This window comes from Melanostigma gelatinosum, assembly GCF_949748355.1.
Source record: "Melanostigma gelatinosum genome assembly, chromosome: 15".
NCBI lineage: Eukaryota > Metazoa > Chordata > Actinopteri > Perciformes > Zoarcidae > Melanostigma > Melanostigma gelatinosum.
In genome coordinates, this window is record NC_136648.1 from 24,216,720 (window position 1) to 24,236,177 (window position 19,458).

At 46.1% G+C, this 19,458-nt stretch overlaps 2 protein-coding genes across 4 annotated transcripts in view; one reads left to right on the forward strand and one right to left on the reverse strand.

The window, feature by feature from the left end:
- LOC306789153 (choline transporter-like protein 5-A) overlaps positions 1–8,561 on the forward strand; it is a gene marked incomplete at its 5' end in the record, with an annotated part of 41,185 nt that extends 32,624 nt beyond the window's left edge. Inside the window, 13 exons of the mRNA XM_079284959.1 lie at positions 3,058–3,170; positions 3,271–3,402; positions 3,922–4,021; positions 4,110–4,202; positions 4,372–4,459; positions 4,682–4,950; positions 5,056–5,150; positions 5,240–5,343; positions 6,236–6,309; positions 6,477–6,547; positions 7,141–7,229; positions 7,824–7,908; positions 8,429–8,561. Coding sequence (XP_079141085.1) covers positions 3,058–3,170; positions 3,271–3,402; positions 3,922–4,021; positions 4,110–4,202; positions 4,372–4,459; positions 4,682–4,950; positions 5,056–5,150; positions 5,240–5,343; positions 6,236–6,309; positions 6,477–6,547; positions 7,141–7,229; positions 7,824–7,908; positions 8,429–8,526 — 1,411 coding nt within the window. The 3' untranslated portion in view covers positions 8,527–8,561. The remainder of the gene's footprint in view (positions 1–3,057; positions 3,171–3,270; positions 3,403–3,921; positions 4,022–4,109; positions 4,203–4,371; positions 4,460–4,681; positions 4,951–5,055; positions 5,151–5,239; positions 5,344–6,235; positions 6,310–6,476; positions 6,548–7,140; positions 7,230–7,823; positions 7,909–8,428) is intronic.
- Positions 8,562–12,547: 3,986 nt separating this feature from the next.
- Positions 12,548–19,162, reverse strand: atg10 (ATG10 autophagy related 10 homolog). 3 transcript variants are annotated; one of them, XM_079285187.1, is made up of 7 exons: positions 19,041–19,162; positions 18,124–18,230; positions 17,867–18,019; positions 17,535–17,721; positions 12,928–13,025; positions 12,761–12,855; positions 12,548–12,683 (listed from the first exon to the last, which is right to left on the reverse strand). In XM_079285187.1, the coding sequence occupies exons 2-7, from the start codon at positions 18,226–18,228 to the stop codon at positions 12,563–12,565; spliced, it is 759 nt and encodes a 252-aa protein (XP_079141313.1). In that variant the 5' UTR covers positions 18,229–18,230; positions 19,041–19,162; the 3' UTR covers positions 12,548–12,562. The 3 variants fall into 3 exon arrangements, with proteins under 3 accessions (XP_079141313.1, XP_079141314.1, XP_079141315.1); XM_079285188.1 differs by having other exon boundaries at positions 18,944–19,125; XM_079285189.1 differs by having other exon boundaries at positions 18,911–19,125.
- Positions 19,163–19,458: the final 296 nt, after the last annotated feature.

Below are 19,458 nucleotides of genomic sequence, written 5' to 3' on the forward strand. Positions count from 1 at the left end.
GCCAATATGAAATGATGCAACATCAGTCCATGGACGTAATAATGTGTTTTGGACTAAATGTTTTCCTGGATTGGATCGTCTGGACCTTTGGCAATGTAACAAGACCGTTTTTGCTGGAATATTATCGAGGGGTGGACTTCTATAAGGCTTCATCGGTGAGTTGCCTCGATTTTGTAACTGCTTGTTTATGGGTTGGTGGTCTGACAGAGGCGTTGATTGTGCTGTTGTGATTGTATCTTGAAATGGTTTGCACAAATTGAATCACAAGACTCATAGCTTTCCAAAGAGATGTCTCATCAGGACCTACCTATAAGTAGCAGTTGTGTACGTGTTACAGGTCCCAGCTTAAAGTTAAAGCCTGATAACAGATTTATGCCTGAGAAAACAGGAAATAATAAGACAGGCAAACGTGTGGCTTCTTCATTCAGGGTCTTCTCAAGCTATTTTATTTCACACTTCTTCAAGTGAAAACAATCTCCTGTATATTCATCCATCCATACATTTTCCTCCGCTTATCCGGGGTCGGGTCGCGGTGGCAGCAGGCCAAGCAGGCTGACCCAGACGTCCCTCTCACCGGCAACATGAGAGGGACGTCTCATGGCCGTGTGCTGTCTGATACGGTGGTCAGTGATACTGGAGCCCCACAGGGAACTGTTCTGTCTCCCTTCCTGTTCACCTTGTACACTACTGACTTCCAGTACAACTCTGGGTCATGCCATCTGCAGAAGTTCTCTGATGACTCTGCAGTGGTCGGGTGTGTAAGGGACGGACGGGAGGAGGAGTACAAGTACCTGGGTGTCTCCATCGGCAGCAGACTGAACTGGAAGACCAACATCAACGCTGTGTACAAGAAGGGGAGGAGTCAACTCTTTTTCTTGAGGAAACTTCGATCCTTCAACGTGTGCAGCAAGATGCTGGAGATGTTCTACAGTCTGTTGTAACCAGTGCACTGTACTCCTGTAGTCTGCTGGGGGAGCAGCATTGGAGCCGGAGACACCAACAGACTTAACAAACTGGTTAAGAAGGCCGGCTCCATCATTGGCTGCAAACAAGACAATCTGGAAGAGGTGGTGGAGAGGAGGACACTGAAGAAACTATTATCCATATTGGATAACCCGGACCACCCTCTCCACCTACTGCAGGGACAGAGGAGCACTTTCTCCAACAGACTGATCCAGCTCTGCTGTCACAAGGACAGATACAGGAGAACATTCCTGCCCTCTGTCATTAGACTTTATCATAAAACACCTCGGGCCAGATCATGGGAGATCCTGAGGCGTTCCCAGGCCAGCTGGGAGATGTAATCTCTGCAGCGTGTTCTGGGTCTTCCCCGGGTCTCTTCCCAGTTGGACGTGCCTGGAAAACCTCCAGTGGGAGGCGTCCAGGAGGCATCATAATTAGATGCCCGAACCACCTCAGCTGACTCCTTTCGACGCAAAGGAATAGCGGCTCGACTCCAAGCTCCCTCCTGATGACCGAGCTCCTTACTCTATCTCTAAGGCTGAGCCCGGCCACCCTACGGAGGAAACTCATTTCGGCCGCTTGTAGCCGCGACCTTGTCCTTTCGGTCACGACTCAGAGTTGGTGACCATAGGTGAGGGTAGGAACGTATACCGAGTGGTACATTGAGAGCTTTGCCTTCCGGCTCAGCTACCTCTTCACCAAGACCGTCCAGTGCAGCGCCTGCTTTACTGCTGCAGCCGCACCGATCCGCCTGTCGATCTCCCACTCCATCTTACCCTCACTCGTGAACAAGACCCCGAGATACTTGAACTCCTTCGCTTGAGGTAGGCACTCCGTCCCCACCTGGAGGGAGCAATCCACCAGTTTCTGGCAGAGAACCATGGCCTCAGATTTGGAGGTGCTAACTCTCATCCCCACCGCTTCACACTCAGCTGCAAACCGCCCCAGTGAATGCTGGAGGTCACGATCCGAGGAGGCCAACAGGACCACATCATCTGCAAACAGCAGAGAGGCGATCCCGAGACCCCCGAACCTGACGTTCTCCGCCCCCAGGCTGCACCTAGATATCCTGTCCGTGAAAGTCACGAACAGGACCGGTGACAAAGGGCAGCCCTGGCGGAGGCCAACACCCACCGGGAAGTTATTGCCGAGAATGCGGACACAGCTCCTACTGCAGTCGTACAGAGACCGGATCGCCCGTTGTAATGGGTCTGGCACCCCATACTCCCGCACATGTAGACTGGTTGGGTAAACTCCCAGAATCCCTCCAGTAGTCTTACGAGGGTAAAGAGCTGGTCCACTGTTCCACGGCCGGGACGGGATCCGCACTGCTCCTCTTGAATCTGAGTTTCGACAAACGGTCAGAGCCTCCTTTCCAGCACCCTGGCATAAGCCTTCCCCGGGAGGCTGAGTAGTGTGATACCCCGGTAATTCGAGCACACTCTCTGGTCCCCCTTTTTGAAGATGGGAACCACCACCCCGGTCTGCCAGTCCATGGGCACTGTCCAGAGCCTTCAGCATCTCAGGGCAGATCTCATCCTCCCCCAGCACCTTGCCACCAAGGAGCTTTTTAACTACCTTAGTGGCCTCCGTCAGGGATATCGGCTGCACCGTGTCCTGTGTCGAAGTGTCCCTGAGCAAGACACTGTACCCCTAACTGCTCCCCTGGGCGCCTGTCATTGGCAGCCCACTGCTCCCTATATATACAGGGATGGGTCAAATGCAGAGAATAATTTCCCCACTGTGGGACGAATAAAGGAATGTTTCTTCTTCTTCTTAAAGTGTATTCCATTAAACAATCAGTGCCTCACAAATCTGTCACACCTTCAAGGGTAACTTTGTGTTAGAAAAATTCACTCGAGGCCGATGTAAAAATCATTAAATCACAGGACATTTATTCTTGCAAGAAGGAGACAGAGTTGAAACACATACAGAACATGGATCTCAGAGGTTTGTCTCTGAGTCTCTGTCACATATACTGCTAAACACAAGCACTGTGATAAACCTCAAATCATTTAGTTTTAGAACCAGTGAGACAAAATCCGGGTGATCTATGTGCGACCATATTGTTGTGAACTCTCGTGTCTGTGACAGAGGCCTGCTGATATCCTTGGCTGTCAGTCTGATCTTCATCCTGCTGCTGCGGTTCACAGCTGGGTGGCTGCTGTGGACTACCATCATCACCGTCATACTGCTGCTGGCATCAGGTGCGTTGTGTCGGGATGATTCACATCTTATCTCGTCCTTTACTGCTGCCTTGAGGAGAACAACTTCCTTCTTTCATGAAGTGTCCGTGTGTGTGTGCAGGTATGTGGTTCTGCTCCGCCGAGTTGTCCCGGCTGAGACACAGACCAGGCTCTGATGTCGCCATTGTAGAGGTGGGGCTACAGACTGACCTGCAGGTCTATCTGCAACTCACACAGACATGGATCGTACTATGTAAGTCCGACTGCTTTGGGAGATTTGACAGGAAGTCATTAGAACACAGATTCTGACTTTTGAATATATATATATATATTTTGAATATAGCAGATTTTTTCCCCCTAAATGTACGACTTTCCTCTCATGAATATGTTTTTTCTCCGAATATTCCCCCCTTTCACCGGCTCCTTGATTTATTTTTTATTTATTGTTTACATACAAATGTTCCTAATACATAGTGTGGGTCTAATTCAACCAATTGGTCAAATAATGTGTGCTTGTGTACTTTATAAGGAAACTTAACGTTGTATTAATATCATTGTGTACTTTTTTATTTTGATGATTTGGCAACATTGTTCTTTTTTTTAAACTTTCATGCCACTTAAGCCACATTGAATTGAATTGAATCGTAATTCAGACTACTAAGAGAATCAGAAATCATTTCGATACATTTCCAAACAGTAATCTTTGGGGGATTAAGAAAGCAAAAAGGTAAAAAACATATAACGAGCATGACCTCTTGTTTGTGTTTGTCAGTGGTGTCTCTGGGGGTGACAGAAGCTTCCATCTTGTTGATGTTGATCTTCTTGAGAAGAAGAGTGCGAGTGGCCATCGCCATGCTCAGAGAGGCCAGCAAGTATGAACTCTACAGACATCTGCAGAAGTCAGATCATAAGAAGAAAAAACAAAGAATTGTATGATGACAGGTTTCTCTGTTGTTGCAGAGCCATCGGTCACATCATGTCCACGCTTTTCTTTCCAGTCATCACCTTTCTCCTCTTGACTGTTTGCTTCTCCTACTGGGCGGTGACTGCCGTGTATCCTTCCTTCACTGTGACGAGAAACAACAATGTTAACTTCTTGTAGAGCAGAGAGTTCAAATATGTGTTTGTAAAAGTCTTCAGTGTCCAGAGGATGGGAAATGTAATTTCTAGTTCATCAACCAGCTTGTTAGTTGTGTCTTTAACCAGCACTCTGTGGGACCAGTTACCTAGCGTCCTCAGGTGAAGCTGTCTACAAAGTCATGTCTCCTGATGTCAGCTGTCCCCATGCCAACAGTACCTGCAACCCAGAGGTACAGTCATACAGTAGTGTTACCGTAGTAGGCGTAGTGACTCAGGTTTTAGGGCATTGTGGGGTACTAATCAGTCAGCTGTTAGCTCTGTTAGCCAAACACTCTGCTGCTAATTAGCTCTCCTTCTACTGACATAAGACGGGCGTCGTTTTAGTTGTGCTCATCATTTGCTAAGCAGAGATAACAACTCTCCTCTGTTCTCGCCCCTCACTTCTCTGTCAGACCTTCAACAGAACCAACATCTCCAAATCAGTGTTGTGTCTGGGCTCTCAGTGTCTGTTCGCCTTCTACGGTGGGGAGACGTCCTACCACCACTACCTCTTCCTGCTGCAGGTGTCCAACCTGCTGGTCTTCCTCTGGCTGGTCAACTTCAGCCTGGCCCTGGAGCAGTGCACCCTGGCCGGGACGTTTGCCAGCTACTACTGGGCCAGGAGGAAGCCTCAGGACATCCCGCCGTGTCCACTCTTTTCATCGTTCAGCAGGGCCATCAGGTCAAGACCGAGCCTGGGATTCATTATGTGTCACATTGTATGCAAAACAACACAGACAGCCTTGTGCGTAGCAACGTATTGAGCTCTTCCTCTGTCCTTCTTCAGGTATCACACAGGCTCTTTGGCATTTGGAGCTCTAATTCTTTCAGTTGCCCAACTGGTCCGGATCATCCTAGAATACCTGGAGCAGAAACTAAGAGGCACTAACACGTATACACACTGTGACTTACTACTACTATAATTAGTACCACTATCACTGTACCAATCCTGTACATGTGTATCCATGTAGGTGTTGACAACAGCCTGTCCAGGTTCATGATGCACTGTCTGCAATGTTGTTTTTGGTGTTTGGAGAAATTCATCCGCTACATGAACCGTAATGCTTACATCATGGTGAGTTGATTAAAGTTGCAATGTGTAAGATGTGGCCAGAGGTATCTACTGAAATCAGCACGCTAACCAGCTAACCCTGGCCCGTCCTGTCTTGTAGTACCACTCGTACCTCGGGGGGCGATAGTGAGTCACTATAGCGTCCAATCTGTCCTCTGTCCACCACGAGATGACCAAGAAGTAGAGCTGCTCCGAGGGCTTGTCAATCACATTTAACGTTTTAATAGCTTGTTTATTCGATTAAATCCGACTCGCTCCCTTCGCTTGTTCCTCCCGGCCACCACGACCCAAGTGAGGAGAGTGTGTGATGGCTCTGGGAGACGGACAGTCAGTTAGCTTGAATTCAGCCAGTGAAAACCCCAGCTCTGGTTCTGATCACATGGGACTGCCCCGACTCCCTGCCGCAAACTTGCTGTTGCTGAGGTCACACAGCCCAGACCCAGCGTTCCAGCAGCCCGCTGTGATCCCCGGTGCTGGGCCACAGCCACCAACTGAAGCTCTGTCCCCCGGTGCCACCGCACGTTTCATCAAAATGAAAACATGAGACGTACCCTCGTCTCACTCTCAGCCAATAAACAGACTATCAAAGCGTACACGGACCGTTCAGCCCGGTTAGTGTCACAGTAAACACACAGATGGCTAACTAAACCACAGGCCGACACCACATCTGACAAGTTTCAGCAGTTTGGATGACTTTTGCGTGGTAGCTGTTTTCTTTTGAAACTGATGACTGTACTAGAGGTGAGACTGCTGCATATGGCCACATCTTACACATTGCTCCTTATATGAAGTGTTTTTCTTTCCAACCAGAGTCATTTGAATATCACTGTCCATTGTGTCAACAACAGCAGCCCTGTGTTGTTATGAGAGCTGTGGTCTGTCCCTTCTCCACTAGGTGGCGATCTATGGTAAGAGCTTTTGTACCTCGGCCAGAGAAGCCTTCTTCCTGCTGATGAGGAATGTGGTCAGGTGAGGCCTTTTTCACAGGCTTATCGTTTGGACACATGTTTGTGCTGTTATTATAGTCTTCATAAGAGAGGCTGTTTATGATCATTAAACCCTGTGAACACACTCTGGCTGTGACTGTGAGCAGCACACTGGTACTCTGTTCAGATGAGAGGTGACTGTCTCCACAGGGTTGCCGTTCTGGACCGAGTGACGGACTTCCTGTTGTTTCTGGGCAAAGTTCTGATAGCAGGAGGAGTTGGTAAGTGACAGTACACGGCTCAAGTCTGAAGGCCTTTACGCCTCTTGGTAGAAGGGCGTGACGAATAAACCAATAAATGACATGAAAATGTGAAACACTCACCAACAAATATGTTGCATCAAAACTATTCATACCAGCTGCGATACGAATCAGCCAGGATCCCGTTGACCCAGAGCAGCTGCTTTATTGACTTTCCTTTTTGTGAAATGCTCTGAGTGAGTTTGACTTCTACAGTATACATGTCAATGGCTTTTATTGTGAAAGGTAGGAGTGATCTGGTCTGCACTGCCTTTGTCAAGGTTGAAATGAGTTGTACATTTTGCCTTCTTGCCTCCATATTGTTGTACACGTTTTGATTATGTCCCTTCCACACAACGGTATTGTTTGATGTCTTTATTCGAGTGAAATCTCAGAAAGAATTACGTTTTTGGTGTGTAAAAAACTTTCATGTTAAATGTTTCACATTACACATTTCAAGCAACCTGCAACTTATTTCTGAATATAATGATATGGTTCAGAAAAATAGTACAGAGATCAGAGAAGACAGCAAGAAGGTGTGTGTGTGTGTGTGTGTGTGTGTGTGTGTGTTTCAGGTGTGATTGCATACCTGTTCTTCACGAGGAGGATCCCTGTTATTCAGGACGAAGTGCCCAATCTCAACTACTACTGGGTCCCCCTGCTGGTCAGAGTCTCTCTCTCACACACACACACACACACACACACACACACACACACACACACACGTTGTGCATACATGGACATGTATGATGTCTTTGGCATTGTTGTTAAAAAAAACAACGTGTAATTCTCGAAGCACCTCAAAGGGTGAAATGCACCTCTAACTTTGCTGCCAAGCAAATACCATCTTGGTGCTCCTTTTTTAAAATTCGCTCCTTTTTTAAAATTCACACATATTTAAATGATGTAATTGTGTAAAAATATCATCAGTGGAATATCTTTAGTGAGTGGGACTTTGAGACGGGGCAGATAGTGGTTGCACATTATGCACAAGTCATGGTGCTATCAGCGGCTGCTAACCATGTTTTATGAACTCACCCCTGATTTGGGGACAACTGATTAGCTGCAACTTGTGTCAGGGAGACACATCTGAACAGTAATCAACAGGATAATAAATGACACCAATAAGCAATGAAAATACAAAGAATGCATATATAAAAAATACACAGTGGATTGTTAAGACAGTCCGTTTTTTACGTCATTCCTTCGTCTGTAATCAAATCTGCTGTAGTTGTCCAACACGTGTGTCTCTCTTCAGACGGTGGTGGTCGGTGCCTACCTGATCGCTCACGGCTTCTTCAGCGTCTATGCCATGTGTGTTGACACGCTCTTCCTCTGCTTCTGTAAGTAAACACGCCATTACTGTGTTCAGGACTGCTGCTTTGCTTCCATCATAAAATAGTCCAGGTCAAGTGTACAAACCGTGGAGGAGCCCTGTCTGAGTTCGGCACACGGTGTTCACACGCATCAAATTAACTGGACTTTGGGGTCAAGTGTACTTGGATCAGAACCCCGTCCCTTGATGTGAAAGCCTCGTCTGTCTCAGCTGGTCTTACATTCGAGAAAATAATTGTAATTGCCACACTGTGTAGTGTGAATTCTGTGGTCACATGATGTTCATCTCCTCTGCATGTGTCTATTCAACAACACTAACGTCTCTTTCTTTTTGTCTCTACTTCCCATCCACACATCTCCATTTGACCTTTGGCTTCAAACTTGAACTCCATCCTGGACTTGCTCGCCCTGCGTCATCTCCATCCCTCCACACGTTCATCATAATCCATCTACCCATCATCCATCCATACCTACTTTTTCTCCCACGCTTCCATTTGATCTGTCCCTCCATTTCATCGATCCAACCAGGTGATGACTTGGAGAGACATGATGGTAGTTCAGAGAAACCTTTCCTCATGTCCCCAGAGCTGCACAGAATTCTGGGAAAATCCAGTCAGTCGCGTTGATATCCGATCCTCATACCCACTGTGTCAGCAGCCAGTCTGGTCGGTCTTCATCCAACAGTCCTGCACAGACGTCACCTGGCCAATTTCTCCACAATAGAAATGAGAGACTACAGAAGGACGACGGGTCTGATCCTCTGTGGAGACCCTGTGTACTACGCTCACTACCAATAAACCTGTGTCGACACACAGGAGGGCAACTCCTCCTGAAATCTAAATGTGAACAATGTATTAAACCAACACTTCAATCAGAAAGGAAGACTTTTTAAAACACAACGAAGTCAGAACCAGATTAAGGTTAAATGAGGCCTCTGCTGGATCCAGGAGGCTCTGCTGGATCCAGGAGGTTCTGCTGGACCGTTTCCCTCTGCAGCGGATCCCTGCTTCACCATGCACTGACTTACTGCCTGTGTTTTTAACGCTGTGCCATTCCTGGTCTCATGTAATATTTAAACCCTCAAACAAGAAGAATGCCGTTTTGTATGAAGATTCAGGAGTGAATTCACGAAAGGATTGTTCTGCGAATAAGACGTAAAGAAACTGTGAAGTTCTTAAAGCACCTCTAACTGTGCTGCCAAGCAATAGTGTGTCAGTGCTCCTTTTTATTTATTCAGACATATTAGATTTGTATTTAATAGGGATAATGTAATTTAACATCGTTTCAATACAAAGCATGACACTGATGTGCTACAGAGAGTTTAACCCTATTTCCCTTTCAAACTATTGTCCCTCGTTGGGTTCACATTCAAATGTAATTACAATATATATTCACACTATTGGAGCAAAATTGGGCCCTTTTTATGCAAATGAGCTTCAGTGCAAAAACAGTCCAATTCACAAAGATCAGCACTGATAGACACACAGTTACAGTGAAATGACTTGCGTCTTTAGAAAGTTGGTGATAATAGAAGCACATTTATTTGTGGGCTGCAGTGACAGTTGTATCATGAAAAATGAATGAATAAAGCGAAAGACACATTCATGGTTTCTCCTGCGCTGGGAGCGCCGCAAATGTTTAATAAACTCAAACAATGTACTCTGAAAAGAAGAGATAAGTACGTAATCTGTTTTCCTCATTAATGGTGTATTATTTCCCCAGCATGTGTGAGAGGCATATACAGCACAATGGAAAGAACAAAGTGAAATGAGCCCGGCTCAAATCAGTCATCTGGTGGACTGGACTGTAGATTCACCTGAGACCAGAACACAGGACAGTGCAGCTGGAGCTTCAGCAGCCATACTGAAGACCTCACAACACAGTCACAAACTATCACTGTAACATTCCTCACTTGTGTGACAATAGTATTTAATATTTAATCAGTATACTGTATGACATCTCTCTGAAAACCAAGAGTCAAACCCACGAGGTCTTTAGGATTTGGTCAAATTCTGGATTAGTGCTTCCTTTTCAGTCCAGTCTTGATTTATCCGTTTTTATGATGTAACAGAGGAAGTTCTGCAAACATTTTATTTTTTATTTAAAAGGGACCATCATAGCTTTAATTTGCATCTGTAGTCCCATGGCAGGTCAAAACAAGGAAAGCACCAGCAAACAGTACCAGGTAAAGACATGATACAAAGACATACAAAACACACAAATGTATGTTTGTCTGATAAAAGCAAGTCATAAAGACCAGCAGACTTGAGAGCTGAGCAGCCTGTAACCAAAATGATGCTAGATATGGATTTACACAGACAACAGGTCTGCTGTATTATGAGGAAAACACGTTAAACCACGGTCTCAAACAATGTACACTCCCTGTTCATTTTTATAAGATGGATTCATTTTTGTATTTGCAATGTGTTTGTTTGTATTTATAATTTTGGACACAATGCAAATATTGATTTACAATACAAACAACTTTGGACCCAGCTCTGAACCTTGTGGAGCCCCGTGTGTGAAGTCATTTATCATTGTTTATTTGGACATACTGAGCTTTTCACTGCGTTATATCTTTTACTAATGTCGCAGTTAATGTACCACAGAGAAGAGCACAGTGCTGGAAAAGAGGAAATGATCGATGGATGTGTATGATTTAAATGCGGAGGAGTAACCTTTAATGAAACTCTTCAAAGGATCACACAGGTTCAGATCATTTACGAATCAGTACAATCAGATATCAGACATCGACCTTGTTTATCATGCAGATCTGTGAATCAGGATCATCACCCTTTGGGTTTCCTAAAGATGCTCAACTAATGTTTTTAAGTGGACAGAAAAGAGAATCGGTGCATAACCCATCATAACAAACTAAATACCAGCCATAGCTGCAGGACAGCAACAAAGGTAGGTAGGAACGATACCTTTCATTAGTTCAAGTTAAGCGTTCGCATCAGTCACTGACGAGCCAGCTAGGTTACCAGATCTTTGACAAACGCTTGAAGGGTCAGCGAACATGTGGGTTTCCCCTCGTGCTACCACCTTCATTCAGCAGTTTAGATGAATCAACCTTCAGGGTTCCTTCATCTTCATCACTTCCTCTTCTTGTTGGGTTCTGTGGACAGGTCTTCTAACCTACCTGCATGACTCGGATCTTGTCTTGATTATCATGATTTGCAGAGCTGAGGATTGATGTGCACCCGGCGGCCTTTGAGGTAATCAGTGGAGCAGGGAAGGTCTCCGGACCCAGGATGTCAGGTAGTCACTTTTCCAGCAAAGCAACTGAATTGCCCTTTGGGATTCAAGAGTCACGAGCGTCAATTCCAGTTGTCCAGCTCATTTGTTTTGGATTTGTTTCTACACCCTTTATTATCCTTTTATCGTCATCTAATTTCCTGCCTGCCCCAGTCTCTCTTTCATGTCCGATTTGACCCCATTAATTGGAGTCAGAACTATTTGGAGCCAAAGTTGTCCTTCAGGGCTGCGATTGCCTCTCCCTGCTGTTGCCTTAGTTTGTGCTTCTTAGAATATTCTCCTGTTTGCTGTTGGTCCGCCCCGTCCTGAGCAGTTTGAGACCATTTAGTCGACATATCACTCATACTTATTTCATTTAGGAATTCAATCGTTTTTAACACAGGAGAATTGTTCAATTTAGCAATCGTTCAACTGGCTGAGCGATTATGCAGCTGCTCGTTACATCCCTCCTTCCCCTACTCTGCTGTGTTTTAATCACCTCGTGTGCTCCAGTATACCCAACACTGTGTTCCTTTTTTTTTTTAAATCTTCCTCCTCTGTCTATCTCTTCCAAACACTTATCCACACTCAGGAAATGACAATTCACAACAAAGTCTGGCATTAATCTGAGTAATAAACTAACCTGTGTGGGGCAGATTCAGCACGAGGGACAACATGTCCTCCTGAGACCTGATCACTGAAGCAGCTCATGCTCAGCCATCATTACGCTGTGTGCAAATTCTGTTTTATCTCAGTTGATGTGGACATGGTGCAATTATTCTGTGTTGGCATGAAGGGTATACAAAACATATTTAAACTAATTTGTTTCTTCAAAGGTTCTCTTTACGGTATTCAGAGAATTAATATAGAATTAAACAACTATTATCTATGTGAACATATAGAGAGTAATGCCTCTCCCTCTGCATCACAGCTTCTCTGTGCTAGGTTTACACAGCCGGGCCGGCCGCATGTGTGCTTTTAGTGCATGTTAGTGCATGTGATCGTGCCCCAGGTAAACACTGTCAGCACTGTTCGTGTTGCTTGAACAGTTAGCGCAGTTATCACCGTTAGCTGCTCAGCTGTCGCCTGTTGAGAGCTGTGTGGAGGCAAGAGATATTCTCTCATTTCTTTAGGAATATGCCCCATGTACACATAATATCTTAAGTATTACTAAAAGTATTGAAACTCGTTTTTGAAACAGGGGCCCTCTACAAAACACAGCCTCCAGATCAGGTACAAACGCAGAAGATACCCAAGGCCCTTATTACTATTTCAGGTTTTTTTGTGAAATGAAATGAACACAAAAAAATATGACACACTAACAACCATGTGCCTTCAGCGCTTCTGAGGATTTCGGGCACCGGGGCAGTTTCCCGGTTCATAACCCAGCCTCAGTACAGAGACTCCACAGGGATGCCGACAGCCTTAGTTTGGCTCGGTGCTGCTGCCGGGCGAGGCTGCAGCACAGGTGGAGTACTTCAGAGGGACGTCCAGACCCACCACAGGACCCACAACACTGAGCCACGACAGCACGTAGTTCACCGGTCTGCAAAGACACAGAGACAGATATCTGATAAACACTTCATGAGGTGAGGGACCCTCTGCAACCGCTTTCTTCCCCACCTGTGTTGGTCCTGAGCCTGCAGCACGGGCCTCATGAACTCCTCTGTCCTGCAGGGGTGGAGCATGAAGAAGGGCTGACCCAGCAGAGGATGCTCCTGACACACAGACACAGAGGGGAGAGGTCAGTGGAGCTCTGGGGGGGGGGTCCTGGTGCGTCCTGGTTTTACCTGCAGAGTGATGGTATTCAGAGGGCTGCTCTGAAGCCGAAGCCTGAAGCTGGGATGGACGGAGCTCCACACCTCCTCCAACGTCAGGCTCCTCCCCTCTGACGTGGTGACACGCGAGGAAGAAGACGAAGCACAGATATCACTGAGGGCATACACAGAAAATACTGTACACAAAGTGTTTTACAGAAGAAACTGATGGGAACGTTTGTCTGATGTATGGGTCTAATCAGTGCATTTTATACCTGGTCCTACTGTGCTGTGCTACTGTGCTACTGTGCTGTGCTACTGTGCTACTGTGCTGTCCTACTGTGCTACTGTGCTGTCCTACTGTGCTACTGTGCTGTCCTACTGTGCTACTGTGCTGTCCTACTGTGCTACTGTGCTGCTGTGCTGTCCTACTGTGCTGTGCTACTGTGCTACTGTGCTACTGTCCTACTGTGCTGTCCTACTGTGCTGTGCTACTGTGCTACTGTGCTACTGTGCTGTCCTACTGTGCTGTGCTACTGTGCTGTCCTACTGTGCTACTGTGCTACTGTGCTGTCCTACTGTGCTACTGTGCTGTCCTACTGTGCTACTGTGCTACTGTGCTGTCCTACTGTGCTACTGTGCTGTCCTACTGTGCTACTGTGCTACTGTGCTGTCCTACTGTGCTACTGTGCTACTGTGCTGTCCTACTGCGCTACTGTGCTGTCCTACTGTGCTACTGTGCTGTCCTACTGTGCTACTGTGCTGTCCTACTGTGCTACTGTGCTGTCCTACTGTGCTACTGTGCTGTCCTACTGTGCTACTGTGCTGTCCTACTGTGCTACTGTGCTGTGCTACTGTGCTACTGTGCTGTCCTACTGTGCTACTGTGCTGTGCTACTGTGCTGCTGTGCTGTCCTACTGTGCTGTGCTACTGTGCTACTGTGCTACTGTCCTACTGTGCTGTCCTACTGTGCTGTGCTACTGTGCTACTGTGCTACTGTGCTGTCCTACTGTGCTGTGCTACTGTGCTGTCCTACTGTGCTACTGTGCTACTGTGCTGTCCTACTGTGCTACTGTGCTGTCCTACTGTGCTACTGTGCTACTGTGCTGTCCTACTGTGCTACTGTGCTGTCCTACTGTGCTACTGTGCTACTGTGCTGTCCTACTGTGCTACTGTGCTACTGTGCTGTCCTACTGTGCTACTGTGCTGTCCTACTGTGCTACTGTACTGTCCTACTGTGCTACTGTGCTGTCCTACTGTGCTACTGTGCTGTCCTACTGTGCTACTGTGCTGTCCTACTGTGCTACTGTGCTGTGCTACTGTGCTGTCCTACTGTGCTACTGTGCTGTCCTACTGTGCTACTGTGCTGTCCTACTGTGCTACTGTGCTACTGTGCTGTGCTACTGTGCTGCTGTGCTGTCCTACTGTGCTACTGTGCTACTGTCCTACTGTGCTGTCCTACTGTGCTGTGCTACTGTGCTGTGCTACTGTGCTGTCCTACTGTGCTACTGTGCTACTGTCCTACTGTGCTACTGTGCTACTGTGCTACTGTCCTACTGTGCTGTGCTACTGTGCTACTGTGCTGTGCTACTGTGCTGTCCTACTGTGCTGTCCTACTGTGCTACTGTCCTACTGTGCTGTCCTACTGTGCTACTGTGCTGTCCTACTGTGCTACTGTGCTACTGTCCTACTGTGCTACTGTCCTACTGTGCTGTGCTACTGTGCTACTGTGCTGTCCTACTGTGCTACTGTGCTGTCCTACTGTGCTACTGTCCTACTGTGCTGTGCTACTGTCCTACTGTGCTGTCCTACTTTGCTGTCCTACTGTGCTACCCTACTGTGCTACTGTCCTACTGTGCTGTGCTACTGTTCTACTGTGCTACTGTGCTGTCCTACTGTCCTACTGTTCTACTGTGCTGTCCTACTGTTCTACTGTCCTACTGTGCTGTCCTACTGTGCTCCTGTGCTGTCCTACTGTGCTACTGTTCTACTGTGCTGTGCTCCTGTGCTGTCCTACTGTGCTGTGCTACGTCCTACTGTGCTGTGCTACGTGCTACTGTGCTGTGCTACTGTGCTGTCCTACTGTGCTGTGCTACTGTGCTGTCCTACTGTTCTACTGTCCTACTGTGCTGTCCTACTGTGCTGTCCTACTGTGCTACTGTGCTGTCCTACTGTGCTGCTGTGCTCCTGTGCTGTCCTACTGTGCTACTGTTCTACTGTGCTGTGCTACTGTCCTACTGTGCTGTGCTCCTGTGCTGTCCTACTGTGCTGTGCTACGTCCTACTGTGCTGTGCTACGTGCTACTGTGCTGTGCTACTGTGCTGTGCTACGTGCTACTGTGCTGTGCTACTGTGCTGTCCTACTGTGCTGTGCTACGTGCTACTGTGCTGTGCTACTGTGCTGTCCTACTGTTCTACTGTCCTACTGTGCTGTCCTACTGTGCTGTCCTACTGTTCTACTGTGCTGTGCTCCTGTGCTGTCCTGCTGTGCTCCTGTGCTGTCCTACTGTGCTGTGCTACGTCCTACTGTGCTGTGCTACGTGCTACTGTGCTGTGCTACTGTGCTGTCCTACTGTGCTGTCCTACTGTGCTACTGTGCTGTCCTTGTTTCTATGGTGTAATAATACACGTATTCGTATTAAACCGTTCGGTACGAGGCTTACGAACCGAACAATACGTTTGAATAATACTAGTGCATTTGGAAAATGTAGAAGCTTAAATTGAGGGAAATGTAATGTTTTCGGTGGACTTCGCTCACGTAACAGACAACGCACTGTGACCTCTGAACTCGGAACAAAAAACCCCAAACAAAAGACAGATGAGGCCCCGCACTTCTGAGAGGCTAAGATTAACAAACAATAACTCCACTCATGACGGTGTAACTCGTAATTAACGGACAATGCATATACCGGCAGTCCAAATCTATATAATTAACACGACAACAACAAACTCACAAGAACCAGTCACATATATTCATAAGACAACAGAGCATGACAAAACCGATTCTCCTCCTTCAGCCATTGAGTGTTAAAAAAAACAAAGCTAGGTAAAAAAAAAAAAAATCTACACCAAGCAAAATGCAAAAAAAATCATAATTTCTTCCATATCTTTCAATTTGAACTCTTACTACTCCAACAAAGCTTTGCTGGCTACTTTAAGTTTCGTTTCACGATAGTCACATGCTCGCCCACTGACCAATCACAGCACACGCTGCACCTCGCTGCAGAGCTGCACCTGGAAACTGAGCTGCACTAATGCTGATGTACTTGTAGGCCAGCTAGCAGCTCTGACCCCATTCACTTAAACTGCACATGGATTCACTTGTGAGTCTGCAGGCCTCGGGCCTCTGTTCTTACCTAGAGACACAGAGGTGAGATCTGATTGGATAAAAGCTCTCCTTAAAACAAGCTGCACTGGAAGCAGAGCAACTGAGGAAGACAGTAGCTGTGCAATGAGAACATAAGATAATGGGGAAAATATTAGAATACATGTAGTGTATTTATGAAAAATTATTAAATTATAAAATAGCTATGACTTTGTGATTCTGTTTAGGCCAGCAGAGAAGGCTTAGCTGGCCCTGACGGCCCACCACTGGGTCTCATAAAAAGAAACGCAGCGTTGTGTTTATGTGTGTGTGTTTATGTGTGTGTGTGTGTGCAAGAACTGTGCAGTTATTTGTTTTGCTTTGTGGTTGTAGCCGCTGTGGAGATTTTGTATATTAATAATTTATAATCATTTGTATGCACATGCTGAAAAGTGTCGTCTGTAAAAAATTAATATATCTAATATATCGTTGGTTTGGACATTACATGGAATCAGTAATGTATTTGAAATTGCTTCTTAAAGGGACAGTGTGGAGTACTGAAGCTGCAGATGCAACCGACTGAATACCCCTCCGCTCACTCCTCCCTTTCCAAGAGTTAATGTGAGCCAACCGTGGCAACGGCGTTTGCCTCACTCAAGAGGCCGTCCATACCGTAGTAACACTACTATAGGAGCAACAGAAGTCAGACGGAGGCTGTCGGTACCAAGGTTTTACACTCTTACCGCAGTTTAACGAGCGTGTGGAGAACAACATAAAACGTAGAAATCCGTAAGGCTCTCTCGAGAGTCAGTGTTTGGTTTGTCCCTTCTGGGCTACGGTAGAAACATGGTGGTGCAACATGGCGGACTCCATTAAGAAAACCAGCTCTACAGGTGAAGGGCTCCTTCTCAGTGAACAAAAACAACAAGACAATGATTCTTATTTTCAGGTGATTATAGACGAGTGAAAAGACAGTTATGAATATTAAATTCCAGTTCTGCTAATAGATCCCCCGAAAATGTACACACTGGCTCTTTAAAACCCATTTTATAGACTTGCTTTTATGTGACATCACTGTCTTTGCGTCTAAATTTGACTTTAGTCGTGTCCTGCTTTTGCTTTTCTTTGTCTGTCACTTTGTAAACTGTTTTTAAAGGTGCTATATGAATAACGTTTTTATTAGAGCTCTGTGGTGTGATTGTAATACATTGATATCATATAACATCATCATATACTGTACATTATGCATTCATATTCAAGACACCATAAACTTCATGTCACACAGTCAGAGTAGCAGTGAGTGTGTGTGTGTGTGTGTGTGTGTGTGACTGTCTCACCCTGAGTGAAGGCTCTGAAGTAGAGCACAGGAGCAGCATAGCTGCAGGAGTGCAGGATGTGATACTCGTACTGAAGCACCTGGCTGCTGCCTCCAGACACCGTACAGACCCCTTCATCTTCGTCATCTTCATCATCATCTATGGCACCGCTAACGCGGTCAGTATCTACTGAGGCAACAAGAGCAGACTGGAGGAGGTGGTGAATGGAATAAAGTTAATGATTGTGCATGTTATTCGTTGAACATTTTAGTTAAAGGTTAATTTGAACACCACTGAAGGATATAATTCAGTCATATTTAGTCAAGGCAAAGATAAATGTTGGCATGTTTCACCTCTTCCTTCTCCCGTCCCTGCTGATCGGGACAGGACTGACAGGAAGTACGTGGCTCCGAGTCAGAACCAGATCCTTCCTGGTCACGAGCCGGGCTCGGGTCGATGAAGACCGACCTGAGAGCGGTCTTCCTCAGGTAGCCCTCCTCCGAACCCTGCAGGCCCGGATCAGAAAGCACCGTTAACCACGTTCAGGGGGGCCCACGGCAGGCTGTCGGGACCGCTGTCTATGACATGTGATGAGTCCAGACTTCCTCACCTGGACGGCCTTCCAGCTCCAGCCGTCTCTCAGCTGCTCCGACCGCTGCAGGAGCAGCCTGCAGCAGAGACGGAAGCTCTCCTCATCCAGCACACAGCGGCTCATCTCTGCAAGGGGACACGGTGGAGGTGCATGAGTGGTATGACTAGTAACACATTACCGTTGTTATATGATATACATACACTTTTACAGTTACAGTTCAACAAACGCTTGTATGTGTCTGTCTTTGTGTGTGTGTCTGTAACATGTTGATAACTACTGCTCTTCCTAATCGGAGTATATTACATGTGGAGATATCTCTTTGAAATCTAGAATTACAGAGTTGAATTTGTCCAAATAGGTGTTCCCTGCTTCAGTGAACATTTGACATTTCAGGAGGAAGTGCGTCACAGACATTCTGATGATTCATTATCTTTTTTGTAGGCCCAGGTATTCTACTGCGTTTGACAACAGAAGAAGGTTTTACTTGTTTTGCTCCAGTAAAAGTAGTCATTGTGCAGAATGGCCTCTTTCATAGATATTATATTAAAGTTGAAGTACAGGCAGCACTTTAGTATTGTTGCTGGCGGAAGTGTAGCTTCTTTTAAATACTTTAAACACTGTTGCGTATTTATAAAATATATATATTTTATAAACTGTTCATTTTTTCTATGTGCAATCTTAATCTGAATAGTAAGCAGTACTGTGCTGTAGATAACTGTAGTGCAGTATAAAGTACAATATTTCCCTCAGAACTGTGGCGAAGCAGAAGTATAAAGTAAAATACTAAATCATGAAGTACAAGTACCTCAAAATGCAGTTCAGTACTTGAGCAATGCACCTTAATCTCTGCTACCGACGGGGGAATGTGTGTGTACCGATGAACGTTACACGAAGTCATCAGCGCATGCGTAGAACGTGACGCAGCGTGACGTTACCGTGTGGCCGACGGGAGGTTCCGACCCAAACGAAGCTCTTCAAACACACAAACACAGAGCAACAGACACCGGACAGTTTGTATTCCACTCGTACTGCTGGACGAGTCGCACGAAGGAACAGCAGCTGCAGAACCAACGTTTCACTTCCGGGTCGGGAGATCACGTGATCTGTCAAACAACAGATTCATAAGGGAAGGATTGTCAAAATTGCCCAAATGTTTAGAAACCTCTTTATATAATATAGATTTAATTCAATGTGTCTTGTGTCATTCGTTGGTCTTCGAACTGTCGTTTGTCTTGTTGTTTGTCGGTACAACCGCTAGATGGCAGCAAATAGCGCATTAGAGCTGCGGCTCTACTGTAGAAACATGTCGGCGCCAAAATGTGTCGTCACTTCACAAGATGGATTCACAAACAA

Excerpts from the sequence above, each read along its gene's own strand:
- atg10 (XM_079285187.1), bottom strand. The coding sequence starts at position 18,228 with ATGAGCCGCTGTGTGCTGGATGAGGAGAGCTTCCGTCTCTGCTGCAGG. Across the intron at positions 17,722-17,866 it reads AGGGACGGGAGAAGGAAGAG|TCTGCTCTTGTTGCCTCAGT; the intron begins GTGAAACATGCC and ends CACCTCCTCCAG. Across the intron at positions 12,684-12,760 it reads CAGGCTCAGGACCAACACAG|ACCGGTGAACTACGTGCTGT; the intron begins GTGGGGAAGAAA and ends GTGTCTTTGCAG.